Source organism: Lynx rufus, unplaced genomic scaffold (genome assembly GCF_022079265.1).
Source record: "Lynx rufus isolate CCGP_SWC_20201006 ecotype Redwood Valley unplaced genomic scaffold, mLynRuf1.p SCAF_1, whole genome shotgun sequence".
Lineage (NCBI taxonomy): Eukaryota > Metazoa > Chordata > Mammalia > Carnivora > Felidae > Lynx > Lynx rufus.
The window spans coordinates 112,022,651-112,046,550 of NW_025814823.1; the positions used below are offsets into that span (position 1 = coordinate 112,022,651).

The 23,900-nt window shown below is 48.1% G+C and overlaps 1 protein-coding gene across 4 annotated transcripts in view; it reads right to left on the bottom strand.

The window, feature by feature from the left end:
• The window catches only part of LOC124515853 (core histone macro-H2A.1), a 79,319-nt gene that overhangs the window by 37,480 nt on the left and 17,939 nt on the right, over window positions 1-23,900 (bottom strand). For all 4 annotated transcript variants that reach the window (XM_047084905.1, XM_047084910.1, XM_047084894.1 and 1 more), the window contains exons 3-4: window positions 9,629-9,735; window positions 9,004-9,201 (exon numbers count right to left, since the gene is read on the bottom strand). In XM_047084905.1, the coding sequence (XP_046940861.1) occupies window positions 9,004-9,201; window positions 9,629-9,735 (305 nt within the window). The remainder of the gene's footprint in view (window positions 1-9,003; window positions 9,202-9,628; window positions 9,736-23,900) is intronic.

Here is a 23,900-nt window from a genome sequence, read left to right on the forward strand (position 1 = left end):
GGAAAGAGACACAGTGATGAAGGGAACCCTCCACCCGCTGCTGCAAAGTGCAGTAGGGAAGGAGATACTGAGGGACTGGGAGCAAATTTGTTAGCCTTGGGCACAGAAAAAAAAGCCTCGATTTAAAACAGCAGCTAGTAGGGATGCCTGAATGGCTCAGTTGGTTAGAAGTCCGACTTCGGCTCAAGTCATGATCTCATGGCTCATGACTCCGAGCCCTGCGTCAGGCTCTGTGCGTTGACAGTGTGGAGACTGCTTGGGATTGTCTCTCTCTTCTCTCTCTGCCCCTTGCCCTCTGGTTCGTGCGTTCTCTCTCTCTCTCTCTCTCTCTCCCTCTCTCAAAATAAATAAATAAACTTAAAAAAAAGAGTGGCTAGTATATAAAAGATCTAGATCCTCTGGCCCTCTTCTGCTCGTGCACATTCTTTCTCTCTCAAAAATAAATAAATACTGTAAAAAGAGCAGCTAGTGTATAAAAGATCCAGTGCTATAACTCCACCAAATGACAGGGAAGCTGCTGGAACTCTTTTCACGTCAGAGGGGCTGATGAGTGCCATGGTTTACATTTCCCCTATACCTTGGTAGCATGGGTGGATGAGAGCAGGGTCCCAGGGCTCCAGATCCAATATCCTTGATGAACACAGATGAAAAATCCTCAACAAAGTATTAGCAAACTGCATTCAATGCAAGAATACATTAAAAGGATCATTCACCATAATCAAGTGGGATTTTTAGTCTAAGGATGCAGGATGGTTCGGTATTAGCAAATTAATCAACATGATGTACCACCATCAACACAATAAAAGATAAAAATCACATGATCATCTCAACAGATACAGAAAAAGCATGTGACATAATTCAACATCCATTCATGATAAAAACTCTCAATAAAGTAGGTTTAGAGGGAATATACTTCAACATAATAAAGGCCATATATGAAAAACAGCAAACATCATACACTCACTGGTGAAAACGTGAGAGCTTTTCCTCTATCAGGAACAAGACAAGGATGCCCACTCTCACCATTTTTATTCAACATAGTACTGGAAGTCCTAGCCCCAGCAATCAAAAAAGAAAAACAAAAATAAAAGGGATGCAAATTGGTAAAGAAGTTAAAGGGTCACTCTATGCAGATGATGTGATACCATACATAGAAAACCCTAAAGACTCCATCACAAAGCTACCAGAAGTAATCGATGAATTCAGTATAGTTGCAGGATATAAAGTTAATACACAGTAATTGGTGTGTATACACTAAAAATGAAAGAGCAGAAAGAGAAATTAAGAAAACAATCCCATTTACAATTGCACAAAAAAGAATAAAATACCTAGGAATACACTTAACCAAGGCAGTCAAAGACCAGTGCCCTGAAAACTATCAAGAAATTGAAGACAACACAAACAAATGAAAAGATATTCCACCCGCACGGAATGGAATAATATTGTTAATATGTCCATACTACCCAAAGCAATCTACAGACTCAACACAATCCCTACCACATTTTTCACAAAAGTAGAACAAGTAAAACCAACATTTGTATAGAACCACAAAAGACCCCAAACAGCCAAAGCAATCTTGAGAAAGAAGAACAAAACTGGAGATATCACAGTCACAGATTTCAAGATACACTCCAAAAGCTGTAGCAATCAAAACAGTACGGTACTGACACAAAAACAGACACACAGATCAACAGAACAGAATCGAGAAATAAACCCATGCTTATATGGTCAATTAATCTACAACAAAGGCAAGAATATACAATGGGAAAAGACAGTCTCTTCAACAAAGGGTGGGGGGAAACTGGACAGCTACATGCAGAAGAAAAATACTGGACCACTTTCTCATACCACACACAAAAATAAGCTCAAAAGGGATTAAAGACCCAAATGTGAGACAATAAGCCATAAAAACAGAAGAAAACATAGGCAGTAATTTCTCTGATATTGGCCTTAGCAACATTTATGTAGACATGTCTCCCCACGCAAGGGAAACAAAAGCAAAAATAAACTATTGGGACTACATCAAACTAAAAAGCTTCTGCACAGCTAAGGAAACCATCAAGAAAATGAAAACGGTGGTGGCGAGGGGGGTGCTCCTGGGTGGCTCAGTCAGTCAAGCATCCGACTTCAGCTCAGGTCATGATCTCACAATTTCTTGGAGCTGGAGCCGGCTTCGGATACCGTGTCTCCCTCTGTCTCTCTCTGTCCCGCCCCTGCTCGTGCTCTGTCTCTCTGTCTGTCTCTCTCAAAAATAAATATTAAAAAAATAAGAAAAGGAAAAGGCAGCCTATGAAATAGCAAATGATATTTGCCATGATATACCTAATAAGGTATAATATCTAAAATATATAAAGAACTTATACAACTCAACGCCAAAATAAGAGTCGAATAAAAAACAGGCAGAGAGAGGCACCTGGGTGGCTCAGTCAGTTAAGCATCCAATTTCAACTCAGGTCATGATCTCACGGTTTGTGAGTTCGAGCCCCATATCGGGCTCTGTGCTGACGGCTCAGAGCCTGGAGCCTGTTTCAGATTCTGTGTCTCCCTCTCTCTCTGCCCCTCCCCCACTCACACTGTCTTTCCCTCTGAAATTAAAACATTAAAACATTAAAAAAAAAAAAAGTCTGAGAACATGAATACACATTTTTCCAAAGAGGACATACAGATGGCTAACAGATACATAAAAAGATGCTCAACATCATTAATGGTCAGGGAAAACGCAAAGCAAAACCACAATGAGGTATCACTTCACACCTATGAAAATAGCTAAAATCAAAAGGACAAGAAATAACAACTGTGGGCGAAAATATGGAGAAAAAAGAAGCCCTGGTGGGATTACAGAATGGTGCAGCCACTATGCAAAACAAGAAAATACAGTTGCCATGTGATCCAACAATTCCACTACTGGCTATTGACCCAAAGAAAACGAAAACACTAATTTGACAAGAGACACGCACCCCTATGTTTACTGCAGTATTATTCACAATAATGAGTAGAGAGAAGCAGCCCAAGTGAGTATCAATAGATGAATGGATAAAGAAGTGGCACATACACATTTAATACACATTCACATACAAAAGAATATTAGTCATATCAAAGAATGAGATCTTGCCATTCGCAACAATATAGACGGACCTAGAGAGCGTTATGCTAAGTGAGATAAGTCAGAGAAAGATAAATACCAAGATTTCGCTTACTTGCGCAATCTAAAAAGCAAAAGAGATAAGTAAACAAAAAGCAGAAACAGAATCATAAATACAGAGAACTCGTGGTTGCCAGAGGGGAGGGGGTTGGATGGGAAGGGCAAAATGGGTGCAGGGCAGTAGTAGGTGCAGGCTTCCAGTTATGGAGGGAAGAAGTCACACGGATAAAAGGTCCAGCATGGAGGATAAAATCAATGCTACCGTAATGATGCTGCAGTGACAGATGACAGCTACACGTGCGGCGAACACAGTAAAAACATCCAGAGAAGACCCATCACTGTGTTGAGGGCCCAAAACTAATTTAACATTGTAGGGCAACTACACTGCTTTTTTAAAATACTCCCCCAAAAGGTACAGACTTCCAGCAAGGAGATAAGTACAGCGGATGTAAGGTGTGGCCAGACAACCATAGTTAACACTGCTGTATGGCATATGTGAAAGTTGTTGACAGTCAGTCCTAAGGGTTCTCATCATAAAGAAAAACACTTTTTTTTGTATCTCTATGAGACAAGGGAGGTCATCTAAACTTAGTGTGATAATCACTTCATGATGTATTTAAGTGAGGTCTTTATGCTGTATACTTGAATACGTGTAGTGCTGCATGCCAAGCACAGCTCAATAAAACTGGAAAACAGTGCAATAGAGAACGAGAGGGGGAAATTGTAAGCAGGGTATATATTGCAAAGGCACAAATATATTCACGATGAGCCCAGAATGTGGTATTAAAAAAACTTTTTAAGCTGTTGCCCCACTCACCTACAACAGAAGGCGTTCAGCCCTCCACCAACAGAACAGAGGGGCTTCTGCCAAGGAAAAGTAAGTGGTCCACGGTCAAAGGTCATACAAGTGACACTATGTTTGGGCTCTGAAATTCTGCATTTCATTTCTAGTTCTACTAGTGATGTAACCTTGAGAAAACTGCTGGACTTCCCTCTGCCTTCAATTCCTTGTGGGGAAAAGGAGTCTAAGGTGAGAGAACTCCTGATAAGCCACTGGCCTTGATAGAAGGCCACCAAACCCTGTCTGTATAGGACGGGCCTTTCCTCCCGGTTCTCTCCAGCCTCTCTACCTGGCAAATGGCTGTCTCTTCCGCGCAAGGTTCCCAGCCCAAGACAGGGTAGTCGCACTCAGGTGCCTCGTGAGATATCACTACATTCAAATCATTAGTAATTGTTTCATGAACTTTTACATAAAGCCTGTAGTCAGGGACTATTTCCCTTCCCAGTCTCTCGGATTAAAATGCCATTTTCTTTTAAGAAATGGTGATAGTGGTAGATTCTTTTCAGATCCTGGCCCGAAGGGGAAACCCTAGCAAGCAATACTCTTTGTCAATCTCTGAAATGTTGATTTTGGAGAATTTTGTATTGTTCTACAAATCTCAAAGCCCCCATGCATTGTACCTGCACCCTGTTTTGTTCTGAACGGCACAAATCCTCATCAGTCAGAGTCAGTGGCCTTTTTAAGAACATATAGGACTGAGTGTCCAAAATGCCTTATGTGAAATCATCAATCCAGGATTCCCTATGCACATTCTCTTTCACCCTGATGTCTGACCTGCTAGAAAGCTCATTAAAAGGCCAGCAAAATTGGCCTCTTAATTGCAAGGATGGCGGCTTCTCGAAAGAACCAATCTCTTTCTTTGGCATCCCTAACCCCAACATTCACCACTCAATTTTCAGTTTCAATATTTATTTCTCAAAAAAGAAACAGGTGCTCTCCCAAAATCACCTCGGGCTTTCTGCCAGGCAGCGAGGAGCAAGCCTATCTTCATGATCCAGAGGGTGATTTCCACACGGGGGTGGAGTTCAGTTAGGGTGGTAGTGCGGATTTAGGTTTAAATAATCTTACGTGAGACTGAATCACTGTATTGTGCAGCTGAAACTAATATGACGCTGTAGGTTAACTAACTGGAATTTGAATAAAAACTTAAGGAAAAAATAAGAAAAATCCTAGATGAGAGCATTTTTTATACAGATTTTTGGCAACAACTATCTATCTTCTTGGAGATCTCGTAAAGACTATCCTATGGCTCTCGGTAAACATTCTGACAAGGGGTGTTAACCTGGAAGATTTAAGCATAAACAGTTTCCTTTGAATCTTCAGCATTTTATGCCCTTGAAAACCTTATCTTGGGAAAGATTCCTAGGCTTCTCCAACTGCCAAAGGTGTGCATGTTATGGAAACGTTGGAACCTCACATGCCAAGTCCTGTTGAGTTCTCCCTGGGAGGGGGACAGGCACACTTACTTGCTGGTCGTCTGCCAGTCACCTCTCCTACCAGTCACCTGAGGGCCCAGACACCTTACCCTCTCAGGTCTCTGTTCAAGGGTCACCTTACCAAAGAAGCCTCACCTGTGTGAAGTAACACCGCTTGTGCTGTCACTCTGCTGTATTTTTGTCACCGCACCTGCCTGTACCCACAGCCCTTCTGGAATGACTCTGCCTCTCCTTGCTAGACCAGAGCAGAGCTCACCGAGCACCAGGGGAGGGCAAGGGCCTTTGTTCACTGCTGTGCCCTCACTCCCAAGAGTAACAATGGGCACGTGCAGGCTGGGTGAATACTGATCGAACGAACGCATCTTCTTTCGACAACTTTGGCATTGAATGTTAAAAGAACAAGGCAGATTTTGGAATTTCTTAATGGCACAAAATGTTCTCGATGTGACCAAGAGCCATCAGAAAACGGTCTGCTTCAGCAAGTTCACACTGGGGACTTTATCCTACGGGTGCGTGGGCACACACACCCATCAACCATCGCGGTCACTGTGGCACTGTCTGTCGGAACGCTCGGGACAGCTGTAGGCTCATCCACAGAGACGTGCGTGGTTAACACGGTACTGCACACTGTAGAGGCCACTCGCACCACATCATGAAATAGAAAGAACCAGCCGTATAGTCAGAGCTGTAGAACAAGTCAGTAATAGCAGCACCCAACCCGTGTGCTGCACACCCTTCCCGTCCTTCTCCACAAAGCCAGTGAGCAGGCGCCCTTAAGCACTGCCCCACCCTGCGAAAGCACTGGGTAACAGGACTTATTTATATCCAAAGGCAGGTATGACGAGGAGGACTGTGTGGGCCTATACGCTTTTCCATGCGTAGACTTTCTGAAAGGCCCATAAAAATTCACTGCAGAGACTGCTCTGGGGAGGAGTGGGGGGCCGTGGCGAGAGGGGGACTTCTTACAGCACTCTCTTTCATACCATCCCAACTCTGACACCTATTACCTCGTCAGAAACATGATGCAAATAGGCACAGTCATTGAAGCATAAGGCTGGATTGCACCCCTTCATTTCATGGGAGGGGGTAAACTGAGGCACAGACTTGGCTGAGGCCACCCAAGTAGGAAGGAGGAGCCCTAAGGCACCACCAGGGCCCCGGACTCCTGGCTGCGGTGGGTTTTGGCACCTTCTCCAACCGGTTCCACAATAGCTGACTCAGCTGTCACAACTGGAGACTCTCAAAACCTTCCAATTACATAGAACTGGGGGGAAAATTATGATTTGGAATTCACGTGTTGACACTTGAAAAATACCAACTCCCTTTTACTCCAAGTGCTTTAGCATGTTAGGAAGGCTTTCTCTGCATGTCTCTGGAAAGGTTATTTTCAGAACATTCCACTTAAACCTGGAGATGCAGGTTTTCTGCTGTTTCTGGGAGCTGACACCACAATTTACATTAAACAAATGTTTTGAAAATTAGCTGTTCACGGTTCCAATTTCAGCTTCCCCCAGGGTTTAATGTTAGCCAAATACTGGTACAGTAAGCAGACAATGTGTTTTATTGTGTGGAAGAAAAACAGACCACCATAACAGACTTCCTGCTTTTGTAATCAAGGGAAAAGCTGAATGTTCGAGTGATTATTGGCATATGGTTATTAGAAACACTGAGTTCCAAATATAGCTACTAGGAGCTGAACACACACACACACACACACACACACACACACACACACACCTTCATTTGAAGTCCAAAAAGAAAGACACAGCATTCTTAGTGTTCGCTTAAGTGGGAAGGCAGAAAGTCATCAGGCAGAAACTAATAGGGGAAGTAGTGGGATGACGGCAGAGGGGTTCAGCCCAGGGTTGCCCGAGACACAGAATCAGAGAGGCTGCTCAGACGCCAACCAGCAGTGGGCCTGCATTAACAAGGGCCATGGCTAGGGCCACAGCCAGAAGAAGGCTCAGCCAAGCACTAAGGGCACCAGCTCCCTGAGGCCCATGTTCAAGAGATGATGGACTTGGCATCTTGATCCTCAAACATTTAGAAAGGCTTGCCCATGCACCTTTCCCCTGCCTTCCCTGCCCCACTATTCCCAGCAAATGCAAATGCTAGAACGGTTCAATATGCTAATTTTACAGTTGGTGAGCATGAGTAAGAGAGCATTCTGCGACATCCTCGCCTGGTCCTGAGCCTCCCCCAGGGACTAGGTGGAGCACAAGCGCCTGGCAAGAACCTACAGGACACTCCTCAGGAACAGGTTTCTCTCTCACAGAGCTGGGAGTGATTCTCAGGTGGGGTGGGGTAGGGCAAGGTGGTGTCCTGGTGGCAAGAGGAATTCAGATTTTGTTTTTAGGGAATCATGTGTCTGCGCCCAGAAGGGTGTACAAGAACTTCAACCACCAAAGGCCAGCGAACAGCGTAGACACAAACTTGGGAGCCTGGGGCCTGCTCTGTGGACTGGCTCAGAGGAGAGGATGTGCTGGGAGTGTGGCCCCAAGCCTAGCCCCGGGTCAGTGCTGCTGCACCCTGTCCTGGGAAGGTGTCCTCACCACCTCATCAGGTAAGAGGCTTGGGTTTTGCTCGGAAGAACGTGCTGACACTGCATCTGATCCACAAGGCATTTCCACCAGCTACTACTGAGGGTCTCACAAAACAGCCAGGTCGCCTTCTGCCAGGGGTAAATTCCTCCTCGTCTGGCTGGAGACCAGAAGGATCACACCTGAGGGGGGGGCCCAGGGCAGGGCAGCTTACATTCCATTTTACTGATGATGAGCTTTCATTGCACTGTCCCTCGGTTGTTGGCCCCGGAGGTTCTGACAACAGCTCAAAGGCGGGGACGGGTGAGGGAGGAACACGGAGCATGTGTTCCAGTTGCTTCCAGTTGCACCCGCCCTTGATCCTGCTGATACTCAGACAGGTAAGAGCAACCACCTGCAGGCCCAGACCTCCCGAGGGTGGGCTGCTGTGCTGCGTGCAGTGAGGAGCGAACATGGGGATCAGCTGGCCTGCCCCACCCAAGAAAACATTAGGTCACACTAATGAGAGGGCTTCACTCACCACAAAAAGACCAGCACCTAGGACCTGCTCGGTGTAGGCTGGGTCTGGTAGGGGCACCTGAATAACACATCTATTTTTCTCCTTAACAAGGCAACCGTCCTACAGAGCCAACTGTCTGAACCATCCTACTGGAAGATGCACAGTGGAAGACACGCAGGCACAGTAACACAGTGACAGTTCCGAGAGGCAGCCAGTACCTGTGGGTAGGACCCGATGGCAGCCACCCCTAGCACAGGAAAGCTCCTGCACACGCAGGTCCCTTCCCAGAGGTGGAAGCATCTCCCTGGCGGGCCAGGAATGGGCTCTTCCAGCTTGGGGCTATCTGCCCCAGACCCTCCTCACACCCCCTTGCCTACCGGGATCCGGTCCCCCAATTCTGCCCACCTGAGCTGGACTAGCCTCTCCGCAAGCAGCTCCCCTATGTTCCTCCTTAGTCCTCGGATAACTCTCAGCACAAAGGAGCCACTCATGACCTCACCTGCTTGCACCTGCCCCAACCCGCCCACTTCTGCCAAATCACATACCTTGGATTTCCGAGCCCCTTTCTTGCCTCCTGCTTTCTTAGACACGGGCTTCTTCTGGGATGGAGACTTGGCCTTTTTGGCTGGGGGTGGTGTGATGATGGCTTCCAACTTCCCTTTGGATCCTCGTTTCTTTGCTAGCAACTCCGGATGGATGTTTGGTAACACTCCCCCACTGGCTATGGTGACTCCTTTTAGCAGCTTGCAGGAAAATCAAAGTAGCAGATGGTGAGCCAGCCCACCCTGTCTCTGACCTTCAAGAAGCCGGCCCTGCCCATTCACATTCTTGCTTTGGGTTGGGATGAAGAGCTCCTTCATCCACGGGATCTACAAGGATGCTGATGAGACCCAGGCTCACTATACAGGGAATAAGTCCTCAGGGTCCCTCACTCTGGTGAAATTTCACTATCTTTCCTCCAGGGAGAGCCAAATACCTTGTTTCATTCCCTCCTGCTCCCAAATAAAGCCTGGAGGAAGAACTGCCATGGGGGCGGAGAAGCTGCTAACGGTCCAAAATGCAGCCCAAACCTCCGAGAGCCAGCCAAACACCAACCTCCCTCCGTCTCTCGGCCACTGTGACTGCCTGCACAAGCGTCTGGCGTGCGGGACGCGGAGGAGAGCCCCATACCTGATTTAGCTCTTCGTCGTTGGCCACAGCCAGCAGGATGTGCCGGGGGGTGACCCGCCCCTTCTTGTTGTCTCTTGCTGCGTTGCCAGCCAGCTCCAGAATCTCAGCTGTGGGGAGCAGAGGGGTAGAGCAGCTGGTCATGTTAGAGCATCAGGGGGTCCCGGGCATCCTCCCGATCCCCCCCACAGTTCATGGTGCTGTGAATGGGCACAGGCAGCAGCCTCATCAAACAGCTGCCCTGAGGTATGAAGCTGCAGGGGTCCTGCCTGGCCACACTTTGCGCGAAGCCACAGAGGTACCGAACGGAGCCAGGAGGCCCCCGGTCCATCTCCTTTGTTTTGGAGATACGAACACGGAGGCTTAGAGAGAAGGGAGGAGCTGAGGGTCTCTGGGTGATAAGTGGTGGAGCTGACATGTGAACCTGTTTCCCAGAATGGGCTGCCCACAGTCGGCACTCCACACGTCACCAGGACCGACCCTGCAGAGCCAGAGTGCGACCCTGAGAGGCAACAAGCACCATAAGCAACGGCTCATGCATGTGTCCACGGGACGGTGGGGGGAGGTGGCTGAGCAAATCTGTTGACCAAAGCAATGTCCAACACTGCACATTTACACTCAAAGCCAAGAAAAAAAAAAGTTGTAATAGTCATTCTAGAGAAAAAATGAGATCTGAATGTCAACTAGATATTAGATACTAAAGGATTATTAATTTTCTGGGGTGTGACCATAGCATCAGTACCCTGTAGAGAACACTGTTCGTAGGAGATACCTGCCCAAGTACTTGGGAGTGAACTATCTTGATGTCTGCAATTTAGTCTCTCAAACAATTCTCACAGACGCCATGGAGTAAAACTAACATGGGGATACGCTACGTGCTGTTAAATCTAGGTGTGTGACACAAGCGTCCCTCCTTCAGCATTCTGTACGCTTGACACTGAAAAAAAAAAAAAAAACGTTACCAGCTAGCAAGCTAGGAGTTCGGTCCCTGGTTGGTGGTTAGTCAAAGTCCCCTGGCCGGTCCTTCGGGGCAGGCTCTCACTGGACAGGGTGACAGCTCTGCCACAGCACCCAACCCGGGGGACAGCCAGTGCCCTTTGGCAAGAGGGTTTTTCTCCCTGGCAGCACAATGCTCTTGCTGTCAACATCATCACTGTGTCCTCATTTCCTTAACCCAAACTGTCTCAAAATGTATCTTACACCCCCTCCCCATGTCTGCAATTCTGCCCATGCTGTGGTCCTCTGGGCCCAGCTCAAGCCTGACCTCTTCCTGGTACTAAAGATTTCCTAGTATTCCAGGTCACGGTGTCAACACTGGATGTCTCCAGCAAAGGCAAAACTGAGACTCATTACAAAGTAAGTAGGGCAAACCTTCTAGCTACATGAAAATCCTGTCTTCAAAGTTTACAATATTTCATGGTACACATCCACAAGTGCCAAGTGCCGAATCGAATGCAGTAACTATGGTGTGTGTAGAATGCTGAAAAATTGCTTGGCTACTCACACAAACTCTCATATTGGCAGAAGTGAAAAACCAGTCACACCTGGGACAGGTTTCCACTCTGAACCCAAGGCAGGACTTCATTTACTCCATAATCCCGTCAGTGAGCACACACCAACACTGGAGGCACCACAAGGCCCCTGGCCACCTGATGCTCCCAGGCCAGTGTCCCTCATGTTGAATTTCACAGTTGAGAGTCACCAGAGTGAGGCCCGGGGAGGGCCCGGGACAGGAGGAGAACTAGCCCACTTCCCACCCTGACTTGTTAGTCTCAGCAGGACTGTTTCCCAGCGCCCTGAGTGCAGGTGCAGGGGGAGACAGCCCCTCCAGCCATTTCACTGAAGCCTCCCTGTAAGTGATCATGGCGGAGTGTCCCTATGCCTAGCACAGATGGGCCCATTTTGGCCAATGCAGAAGAGGGTGCTTGGGATGCCTCAGTGGCGCCAGGCCCCAGAGGCCATGAATGCAGAAATGAGCCCACCTCAGGCTTCTTCCTACTGTGTTCACCGAGGAGGCAGCACACCTGTAACACTACTGTCCTGCCCATGGCTGGCGAGGAGCTGAAGTGGGAGCCTCACCTGGTGTGAGCACAGGCTCTAGGAGTGAGGGCAGAGGGAAGACAGTGAACTGTGGCCATCTCTGGCCGGAAACCAAGTGGCAGGAAGGCCAGAGAGGAGCAGGTGGCACCAGAGAACTGAAGGCCATCTGGCATTCTTCCTGGCCTCAGCCATCCCCTCCGCTCCTTGCCACCCCTCCCCCCCCCCCCCCACTTTCTGACACCACAGGGAAACACGGGGCCATCCATATCTGCAGAGCCAGAATGCACACAAAGGGGCTGTTGGATTACAACCTTTTCCTAATAAGGTGCTAAGAATGCTTTACCTGGCCTCCATTAGAGACCCACAACGGAGCCGGAAGTCCTCCGGCATAATGGATTGAAAGGATGGCTTCTCAGGCACGTGGACGTGGCCAGTTTCCTCTTCCCGCCCCCAGAGTGTCAGTGGAAGGCTCTCTCCCATGAGAAGGCACCAGGGCCACTGTGGGCAAGGGCTGTGGTCTTAGGTTAGGCAGCGCTGCTTTAACTTTTTCTGTTTGCAGTGAACATGGTGATGACAGATGCAAAGACTCAGAAGGTGGGTTTGGGCCGCTAATTTGGGTGGGAGACAGGCAGCATGTACAAGCATTTAAAGTACAGGAAGGACTGTGAGTAGCACCTGTGGCACAGCAATCTGGAGATGAATTCTCTAGGAATTTCCCCCTCGCTTCCAGCAGAGTTTGTGCCCCCGCCCGCTGCGCTCTTGCTTTGTGGCTAAAGGTTCTAATGGCCTGAGCTTCCACACTTGGGCCATTGCAAGGCCTGCACTCACTTACTGCTAAGTCAGCACGGATCCACGTGGAAGTGACACTGAGGGACAGGTGTGTTGAGTGGGATGAGGAGCAGTGTAGCTCCTTGGAAAGAGCCATTTTGTCACTCCTCTGCCTCCTTCACCAAGGAGCAGGAAAATCCCCAACTCTTTTCTGGCTGCAAACCCCATCCAGCATTCAATCTGCGAGTGCCAAGAGGACTGGCCCTCCTGCCCTCTAGCCCTCTACTGCCAAAGGGCAGGCCCTCAGCTCAGCCTGTGGGGAGGGAGAGGAGGTGTGGCAGGTGGGGAGAACAAAGAGGGGCACATATTCACACTCCAGCTAGTTGAGCAAGAGCCATACGTTCAGTTGACTCCTGCATGTTTTCCAGAGGGTAGTTACCATAGCAACTCCTCTGTCAAGGGACACACAAGACAGAGCACCTCTGAGACACACCTTTTATGAGAAGCCTGTTCCATGCCCGACCGTGCCGTGCACCGCAGCAGGCAGAGAGCCGGGGCAGTTCACAGCAGCCAAGAAAGACGGAGGCCGAATCTGACAGCTAACAAAGGCAGGAGCCCAGAGCACGAACTCAGCCCTGGCCAAGTCTCCATAAATGCCCCCCCCTGTAGTCCTCAGGCCAGTTTCAGAAATAGCAATCACAAGGGGCTTTCCTAGCCAGGAGACGGCTGCCCGCCGCAGGCGGAGAGGAGAGGACTGCAATGCCAGCTGCTCGGCCCTATGCAACAGTCCCCATCTGCTCTGCAGAGGGAGTGGGTGCTGGCTGCTGGGGAACTGGGGCCGGGCACATGCCACCAAAGGAGATTTCCTCATTCAGTTTCCTTCCTAGTAATTGATCCCGTCTTTGCAAATGACAGCAAGGGCAGGGTCACGGAAGCCTAAGGTCAGAGCTGTTATGTAGGTTCCTGCCACGGCCCCCACCACATACACCGTGGGAAGGGCTCATGCCCCCACAAACAAGGGGGAGGGGTAGTCCCGGGCCAGCTTCAGCTCTGTCTTAACCTGAATGGAAACCATGCCTTCCTGCAAGGGACGGTTTCCTACACTTGATTCATCTTGTATTTTGGAAGGTTTTGTCCATCTCTAAAAAAATTTTTTTCCCTGCCTACATTAAGAGAAAAGGATTCTGGGAAAGACAATCCAGAAAGCACCAGATCTACAGACACAAGTCCTTTTCTCTATGGTGTCCAGAGCTTCATGGTTGGATCCTCCTTTGGAGGCTGCTTTTAGGAGCTACAACCCTGTGGGCGGTAACCAATACAAATGGAATCTGCAAGAAACCACAGGAGGAAACTGGGCAAGAGCAGTTAGGAAGAGAAAAAACAGACCCCTTACCAGGTTCTCCACCCCCTCAAGCCATGTCTTCCTGGCCAGTGATGGGAAAAATTTTGTTACCAATGACCAACAATGAACTGGTTTGGGCCCAAAGGGTCAACTGGTTTGGGGTCAGCCTTGGAAAGGACTCTAAGGGTGGTAAGGTTCCCAATGATAAATGCTGTAAAGGGTAAAGGGGACATGTTGAATGACAAGTAACACTGGCCGGCTTCTGAGCTATTTTTTTTTTTGTTTTGAGATCTTTTTGTTTGTTTTAAGATCTAACTCACAAAACACCCAAGCGTCTCTGGCTCCCACTCCTGGCCAGGGCCAGTCTCTGGCAAGTAGTGAGCCACCGGATCCATCATTTGTAGTGGCCCAGACCAGTAATGAGACCTTATTCTCTACTCAGAGCAGCAAGCACTGCAGACACCCCTGGGCCCCCCAGCCCCCAGCCTCATGGAACATGATCTCTTTAAGGCCACTTGACAAAATTCCCACAGCCGTGAATAATGGCATTATTTGGCAGCCTTTTCAGCTATAGACCAGCTGTCTGAACGTGAATACCTCTGACAGGTCTACTTTCCAAGTTCACCCAGAGACCAAAGGCTTAGTCTTTCCCCCCCCTGCCCCCCACCACCCCCCCCACACACATCTTGAACTGAACCCTATCTGTTGTATTGAAGCATTCCGTCTATCTTCCTTTAGGGAGATGAAGTCATGGCTTGCAGAATTAGACTCCTAACAGCTAACAGGTGACGTGTGGAGGCTGAGCCAAACTCTAAACACAAACCTTGCGAAGACTCAGGGGCTTCTCCAGAGCTGTTTGAAGCATCTCCGTTAACAAAAGAAATATTGAAAATAACAACCAGAAATCAAAGGAAAGCAAATGCTCACGTAATCCCAAGGAGAAAACAGATATTTGCTACAAGGCCAACAACATGACGAGCAATCTGTTTATTGTATTTCTTTCAATTCATCGGGCCTCCCTCAGCAGTTCACGGAGTTCAGAACTGTTTTACACCATTCTGGAAAGCTTTAACCCAATCAACTCCAATTGGAGAGGAAATGCTAAGAGTTTCCTGCATCCCGACTGCACCACGAGTTCCTCCAATTCCCCTGGGGGCCCAGAATCCACCAGCCCGCACCTCACCTTTTCAGGAGATGAGCGGCAGAGTCTGAAGCCTGCTAAGCTGTCAACCCAGAGCTCCAGGGCCTCACTTACAGGCCACAGCAAAGCTCTCCAGTCTGCCTGTCCCGGGGCCTCAAAGGAACTGGGGATTCCACAGAGAAAATAAAACCGACAGCAGTAACAGAAGGTAGCATTTTCTGTGCAAGATGCAAGGTATTTTGTAACAATGAGCCATTCTGCTGCTTTTCTGCAGATGTTCCAAGTCTGACACATACTGTCCCTTGCTGTTAAGCCCACGTTACAGACCCCTCCTAAAAACCCATGAGCATCTGGTCTAGTCTCCCACCTTCCCCACGTCTCCCAGTAAGACAGAAATACAGCTTAATTTGGGAGTTTCTAAAGTAAGCTGGTTCTTAGACTTCCAAGTAAAAAGTAGGTCATTGTACATGATACAGATTAACAAAAAGGAGATCTCATTCTTGACAAACATGACCTTCCTCTAACCCTGCAACCCAGCCCAGTGCCTGAGTACCTTCCCTTTCTGGAACATCTTCCTGTATCTTCCCCCAAGTCTCCAGCACTTCTGTATAAGCTTACCTCCTCGGTCTGTCTTGAACAGAGTGCAAGAGCCACAAAGGGCAGCGTGCTAGAGCTAGGGTCTGCTGTCAGACAGCCTGGGTATGAATCCCAGCTCCTGCACCTTGCTGTGAATGGCCAACGCACACCCAAGGCAGGTTTTCCCTCTCTATAGAAAGGGGATAAAAATTAGGTCACTCCAGGGCTGGTGAGGATTAACGAGTTACCAACTTCCATGGTTAGAGCATGGTTACATAAATGTAAACTACAGTTATTGGGGCTACAACCACACACTTCATCTTTTAAAAAGTGTAGCAGGCTGGATTTCCAGGAGAAGAAAACTAAACTTCCTATTCCTCAGTTTCCTCCTACCACACTAACGGCCTAGCTAAACGGATAGATGCACGTGCATGAGAGTTGGAAGGAGGAGGAGGAGAAAAGCAATATAGAAAACCTGGTGTTTCCTTGCCCGATAGTTTACTCTTTGCTGTTACACTTAACAGTTTACATATGTTTGAAAAACGCACTTGAACCTGATTAACCTTGGGGCTGCCAGACTTACCTTGATAGAATGCAGCACCCAGGGCGGCCCCACAGGCAGTCTCTGCCTGGGGATGGGGTCTGGGGCTGTTGTCTGACCCCCACAGAGTGCGCCACAGCAGGGGCAGAACCAAAACCGTTTGCTGAGACAGCACAAGTCAAGGCCCAGGAAGGTAGGTGGAAGGATGAGGTGCCGGGGGCGGGCCCAGGAAAGCCTGCTCTAACTCTCCCCACCCCTGGCTGACAGCTGGGCCAGGCCCTCTGCCCTCCCACTCACTCCCTTTCAAGGACGCCAAGTTAATCTTCAAGGAAGCGGTTAATATGTGTGTTTGTTTTGATACGGAAAATCACAGCCATTTGTTCTTAATTCATCTCGGGAAGGGGCGAACAATCAGATGTCTGCTGAAATGAAAAGATCTGAAGGGGGTAACGTAAAGAGGAAACTCACTGCAACAGCCCTGACGTGGTGACACTTCCCTGACAGAGGGACGTTTAAGGAGGAGAACAAGAAGTGCTCGTGGGGCTGGCTGCCCTCGTGCGGGGGACGGAGGCGGTGCCTGTCCTCCGCATTTAGGCGCGCATGCGCGTTCACGGACCTGTGACGCAGACATGCCTACTCTGAGTGGAACTCCATCGGGGTAGAGCATCTTGCTCTACCCTCTTTGGTGCTGTTTCCCTTATGCACAGTTTGTCTTTTCAAAATGTCAGAAGTGAAATGAAAACGCAGCGTAAATTAACAGAGGTAACTATGGTATGTGCACCGCCCCCCTCCCCACCGCACCCCCCCGCTTTCGCAACTCTGGGTCACAGGCGCCCCCCAAGCCCGGACAGCTGTCCCAGCCTGCTCAATCCTGCTTCTCACAAGTTATGAGCATTTGGACTTTTTAGGTTCTTTGCATCACCGACTCTCTTTAGAGCAGTATGAGGGCACTGACTTCCTCTCCTAGGGCTCTTTTCGCTCCTCTTTCCCCCAGCACCCCACTTGTCCTGCAGCTGCTACAGCCAGCACCTCGACAGTGACCTGACCGCCCCTTCTCTATAGCCCAGCACAGGTCATGCCAACGGCCACGGCCCTTCTTGTGTTCAAACCCGTCTCCTTCCTGTCGGTGACTCCTCACCCCTGCAGGACCCCTGTCCCCTCTGCCCACGCCAGGCCACAGGACCCTGCAACTGCTCAGGGCCTGCCTCTCTTGGGAGGCCTTGTCTGCCTCCTTCACCAGGCTGTGGCTCCACCCAGGACCAAGCCAGCCTTGGAGGACTGGGTGCATACCATCCCCCTGTGATGTCCACTGGAGACAACGGAGATGCGCAGTATACTGAGGGACCCTGAGACCCCCATGCTGTCCTCGTAACTGCTAAGGTCTGAGCTCCTGAAGAGAGCCTACAGGAGATGCTCTTCTAGAGACGGGTCACTATGCTGAGTGGCCTCGCAGAGGTTACTTACACTCTAAGCCCCAATTTCCTTCTAAGCAGAATAGGAAGTGTGAGGATCCTGTGAACTACCAAATGTGAAGCACTTAGCCAGTGCCTGGCACATAGCAAGTGCTCACTATAAGGCAGATGTTTCATTCCTTAATCGCTCTGCCTTTGCCTAGCACTGAAAGCACCGGCCTCCATGCCCCCAAAGCTAACATTACCACAAGCCACTCTCAATCTGGAATGGGGACCTGCCAGGGCCTGGGGAGGAGGCCGGAGGGCTAGGAAACCAATGCTCCTCCAGGTAAAAGCCCTCATTTTCTGATACTGACTTCCGGCAGCCAATAGCCAGATTTACAGAAGCAGCAGATAAATGTTAACCAAAGACTACCTTGGTTACCAGTTACCACAAGGAGCATCCGTCAGGACAGACATGGCAAGGGAAGCCTACGATTAGCCTTTGACAGAGGCCCTGGATTCCCACATGGCTCCCACAGTCCTGCAGGCAAGAAATGTGGGCTCTGGCAGAGCAAGAGCCTCCTTGTAATGAGGACGACATTTATAAATGTCTTCTGTAAAGGCCACCCTACAAATGTCTCCCTGTGTACGCGGGCATGACAGTAATCCCGTGAGACGACACCTCAGCATCAGGCGCCGTCACAAGCCTCTGAAGTACCAGGGAACACACTCTTCTGGCCACCACACAGAAGGCACTTGCCTAAAAAGGAAGGTGGGACATAAAATGAAGGAGGGAAGACATAAAGGAAAGGAAGGTGGGAGCCAGGGTCAGAGCTGCAGGCAGGCTGAGCAGCCTGGCAAATGCAAGGAGAGTCCCTGTTATCCTCTTGGCAGCTGGAACTGGAGGCGGCTGGGGGTGGGGTAGGGGGGATGGGAGAGACAGGGAGATGGAGGGAGGCGCACTGTCCTGAATACCCTTTGGGTCTGTCTTCTTGCTACAACGTATTTATAGCTCTGAGGAGTGGCTTTTCACTTTCACGATATTTTATTCTAGGTTGACTAGACATAGAGGCCCTCAGGCAGAGAAAGAAAGCAAGAGGACTATAAATATGTTTTATTAGTTGCTGATATTTTAACGGGAAGATATCAAGAGAGAAGATATTTGTAGAATTCTTACCACTTCCTTCTCCTCTTAGTAAGTAGTTCTTTAAAGCCATTCTTGGTGGTCATCCACAGAGAGACCCTGGGGTACTTCTAGCATGGCTCCTGGGATGCTATTTAAGTCAGTGGAGTGGCTCCTCGCTTCCTCTGCTTTTCAAGGTACAGACATCCTCAGTGGCTTTTGTGTCAGAAGTGAGAGATCAGCTCTTGATAAACTTCCCACGCCTTCCCATTTGCCACCAACAGCTGCCTGACACTTGCTGTTGCTCAGGTCGGTCTGGCCCCCGATGCCTGGTGTCATTAGCATAACCCTAATTATGCCACATTTAAAAATCCAGGGGTCTAGTTCAGCTCCCATCTCATCAATTTCCTGGCAGCCTGTGACCTTACCGACATTCCCTCCTCCTGAAATTCATCCCTGTAGCTGGTCTTCTTACCTTCAGTGAAAAACTATTTACTAAGCGGCTGCAGAATGTAAGCCCTCATGCTGGTAGCTGAGCACACAGTGATGGGGGAGGGGTGGGGAAGGCACAGTTCCAGCCCCCGGGGTCACAAATACGACCTCCGATATGTCTGACCCATCACAGACACTCAGTACAAATCTTCTGAAATGAACACGGATTCTTTCAACTTTCAGCACCCAGCCTGGCACCTTGCACCTGGTTAGAGCTTGGTAACTCCTTCACCAATAGGTCATTAAGGATGGATCACTAAACAAGTACACTAAGCACTTGCACCACTGAGACCATGATTAAGGATGGAAGTACAGGGACATTCTCCAAGGCACTGGCCTGGTTTCATGTATTAGAGCCAACACTCAGGATCCATGGCAGGCAGTATGAACTGAACTATAAAGCAGTCATCCAAGAGGGAAGTCATCCTAGCACCCTGATGGTCCGAGATCCAGGCAGGCTTCACCTCACAGTCTCAAGTGAGGTCTCAGGGTTGGCTCAGGGGCCTGGGGGGTACTGGGGAGATCAACAATCCTCAGATTCTCCCAGCCAAGATTCTGGCTCAAACGTCAGTGTCAGTCTGTGCACATCACATGTACCCATTATCCTGATTCATTATTTCTTGGCATTTCATATTTTAGATTTTGAAATGAAAACGGAGAAGAAAAATATCTTTAGAAAGATAGATAACATACATATAACTAATAATACTGTCTCCTGGGAGGAGAACTGGGTAGGAAAAAGAGCAGGAAGGGAAATGAATGTCTCACCGTATGTCCAGGGGAACATGGAAATTTTACCATTGGTAAACATCACTTAGTAAAGAAAACAATCAAAGACAATAAAAGACCTACCAGATATGAGAAACATAAAGTATGTAACTAGACAGACCAATGAAACAGAAAATAAAGCCCAGAAATAACCCTAAATATATCTAGAAATTTCACATATGGTAAAGGTAGCATCTCAGATTACCAGGGAAAAGATGAGATACTCAATTAATCGTGTTGAGAAAACTGGGTAACCATCTGAAATAAAATTAAGTCGATCCTTATCTCACACTATGTATCAGGATAAATGGATCAAAGTAAAAATGTAAAAAATTAAAACATAAAAATACCAAGCAAAAGCACAGGGGAATTCCTTTGTAACCTTGAAGAGAGGTAGACTTTATGAACAACAAAATCTGGCAGATATAGATTTATGAAGACTTCCATTATCAGGATTATTCAGATAAACTTGACAATCATTCCACAATATGTATGGATATCAAATCATCACATTATATGCTTTATATATATACAGTCATATTTGTCATTTTCCTTGATGAAATTGAAAAAATGAGCTATTCAAATAAATACACAATAACTTTAGTTAGAGAAATAATTTTTAGAGAAAACTTTGAAAATGAAGAGAAAATAAGAAATTATAAAGAACAACCAAGCCGATTCAAAAGAAAACCAGACAGGACTTCTAGAAATAAAAGTTTCAAAGCTGATATTGAAAATTCAGTGACTGAATTAAATAGCAGATAAGACACAGCTGAAGAGAGAATTATTAAACTGGGAGACAGTTCCAGAAGATAGATCAGAAATAATTATCCACAAATAAGACCTGCAAGACAGAAATGAATAATAAGAATGAGATGAACAGATATGGAAGAATGAAACACTAACATATATTTGATTTGTGTTTTATAAGGAGAAAGATCCCAGAATAGAGACACTAAAGAAGTAACAGCTAACAACTTTATGGATGTGACAGAAGCGTGTTCAAAAACAGCCTGAGAAAGCTTATCACTAAAAGACGTCATGAAATGAAATCCTAAAGGATGTACCTCAGTCACAATTAAGTGATCCCAGATGGCAGGTCTGAGAGGAAAGAGGCACACTTAGTGTTGGGCACACCTTTTTCCTTGCCTGAATCCAAAAACAGGTTTTGTCTTGCTGTGTGCTTTTCCACTGGCCCCAGCAAAAACCGAGCCCTTGATAGGGAACTTATCGATGCATGTGCAGACCCCAATGGCAGAAATGAAAGTGGCATGTCACCGTTCCCAGGGAAATCATGAGGCAACAGTGAGATTCCTTGACCACCGAGCGTTCCCAGGCAATGCAGCTTATCTTGGAGAAAACAGAGAGGTTGTCCACAAATGGCGCTAGCGCTGTAAATCCACGTCCCAAGAAGTGAATCTAGACACAGACCTTATACCCCTTGCAAAAATTAACTCAAAATGGATCACAGCCCTAAACATAAAACACTATAAAACCCCTGGAAGATAACATAGGAGAAAATGTGCATGACCTTGGGTTGGCGAGGACTTTTTAGAGACAACACCAGAGGCATAATAGATGAAAAAAGAATTAAGATGCCAGACTTCATTAAAATCACACACTTCAGCTCTGTGAAAGACACTGCTAAGAGAGTAAGAAGACCAGCCACACCCTGGGAGAAAAGAAAGCAATGAGGCCGTTCCTTTCTGATCCCAGTGACACAGTCCAGCCCCCAGCCCCGAGAAGGGAGGGGTAGCAGGGCCATTGTTTCATGAAGTGGACCCCAGTCACACTTACACTCTCATGGACCACCTTATGGACCCTTTGGAAGGACTGGGTGGTGGACTGGATAGAAACTCAGTGTTTGAACTCCATGGCACATTCACGTGCTTGTGGGAGAAGGGTGCTGTCAAGCCGGGCTTCTACCTCCACATCTTGCCTGGTGTAGTGAAGCTCCAGGCATCGCACCCTGTGGCGGTTTCCAGGCTCTCTCCTCAAGCCCCGAGGCCTGCCCACCCTGGATCTGCTAACAGGCGGGCAGGCCGACAGCACACGACAAAGAAAATGTCAAAGGCACCTTGTGATAAACTGCTTTTCCAAGCACTCCTCGGATGTCTACCCACCATGGAATCATCTACTCCCCTGGGAGGGTGAGGGAGAACTAACAGTGCAGCATAGGTGGGAGCACCTCCTAAATTAACTCATGATTGGCTCTGCAAGATTATGTATAATGATGATTTTCTGTGATGGGCTATCAGTGGAGATCGTTAATCGCAGATATCAATAAAAACAAATATTGAAGCTAAAATCTAACTTCCTTTCATGCATGTGTGCATACACACAAGAGGCAGTCAGGCCCAGCAGCTATCTCTGGGCAATGGCATTATGGATGAGCTTTAGCTTCTTACATTTAAAAAATATGTGTTTTGTAATGTTTATTTATTTTTGAGAAAGAGAGAAACAGAGTGCAATTGGGGGAGGGGCAGAGAAAAAGGGAGACACAGAATCCAAAGTAGGCTCCAGGCTCCGAGCTGTCAGCACAGAGCCCAACGCGGGGCTTGAACCCACGAACCACGAGATCATGACCTCAGTGGAGGTCGGATGCTTAACTGACTGGGCCACCCAGGTGCCCCTATATTCTTACATTTTTAAACACAAACTGCTCATATCACCCAAAATGGGAATATGAATTTAACTATGGTCTGCACACAATGGGTGTCCAGTGCACTAGTCTCAACTCCAGTGTTTCCAGCTTCATTCTAGTTGCAGCCCTCTGGCTCATTAAATCTCTTCCCTTTCGTGTGTGTGTGTGTGTGTGTGTGTGTGTGTGTGTGTGTGTTTGTGTGTGTGTGTGTGTTCAGGAGAATAAAACTGGCAAAGAGCTTTGCAGAAGAATGAGCACTGTGGGGTGGTGAGAGCCTGAGGGCAGCATGAATGCCCAAGAAGGTGCCAGCAAGAGTTAGCTGGGTCCTGGCCTGAAGTGTTAGTCTAAGGTAGGAGTGGTCAGGCAGACAAGCAAGAAACTCAGGAGGAATTTGGGGGGGCCTCAGAGCATCAAGCAGCCAGCCTGACTGTCCTCTTGTTCCTGCCCTATTTTTAGCTGCAGGAGTAACAGGACACACTCGGGTGTCCTGGATAGGAAAGTGGTAAAGAGGCCAGGTAAGTGATGGAGCCAAGGGCAGCCTCTGCCTACCTCAATCTGCCAAGCTTGTCAGATCCTTTCTTTCCTAGGCCAGAAGCACCAAGTCCGATAGGTGTTTGCTGAACCGACTATCCATGTAACAGGACGGGCTGCTGAAAGGGAGGGTTCCCCCTCCTGCACTGAGAGGAGACAGGGCGGGGACGGAGTGCAACCCAGCCCCTAACACAGGAGAGATACGCAGCATCTGACCCAGTTACAGATCAGAAATGAAGCAAGCTGAAACTTGGGATAAGGATGATCATTTCGTCAGCCAAACCAGACAGCAAGGTATATTCGCAAGAGTCACCCCTTTCCCTTAGGGTTTTACTGTAGGATGTGGTTAGGCACAAGGGCTGAGACTCATCTAGTCTGCAAAGTGGCCATAAGGTCACCCAGGGGACCCTGCTTGTTCCCCAGGTCAGGAGCTGGCCCTGTAAACTTCACCACGGCAGCTTCTGACTGGAGCATCTATGGGGAGAAGATTCCAGGTACTGATTAGAAGACAGGGAGGCTCTGGTCCCCAGCAAGAGACAGGAGAGGGAAGACCAAGGCTGAAACATGGGCACTGAGAGGGGCAGGGCTTGGGAAAACGGCAGGAGTGGGGTTTAGAAATATAAAACTCCAGAGGTCATCATTTTGTAGTTTAGATCCAAAGAAGACAGGAAAAAAAATTCTAGCTATAGCCTTACCTTGTGAGAGGTGGAAATGCAGTCCTATGGTGCTGGGTTTTTATTTATTTTTTTACTTTATTAAAAAAAAATTTTTTTTAATGTTTATTTATTTTTGAGACAGAGAGAGACAGAGCACGAACGGGGGAGGGGCAGAGAGAGAGGGAGACACAGAATCTGAAGCAGGCTCCAGGCTCTGAGCTGTCAGCACAGAGCCCAATGCGGGGCTTGAACTCCCGGA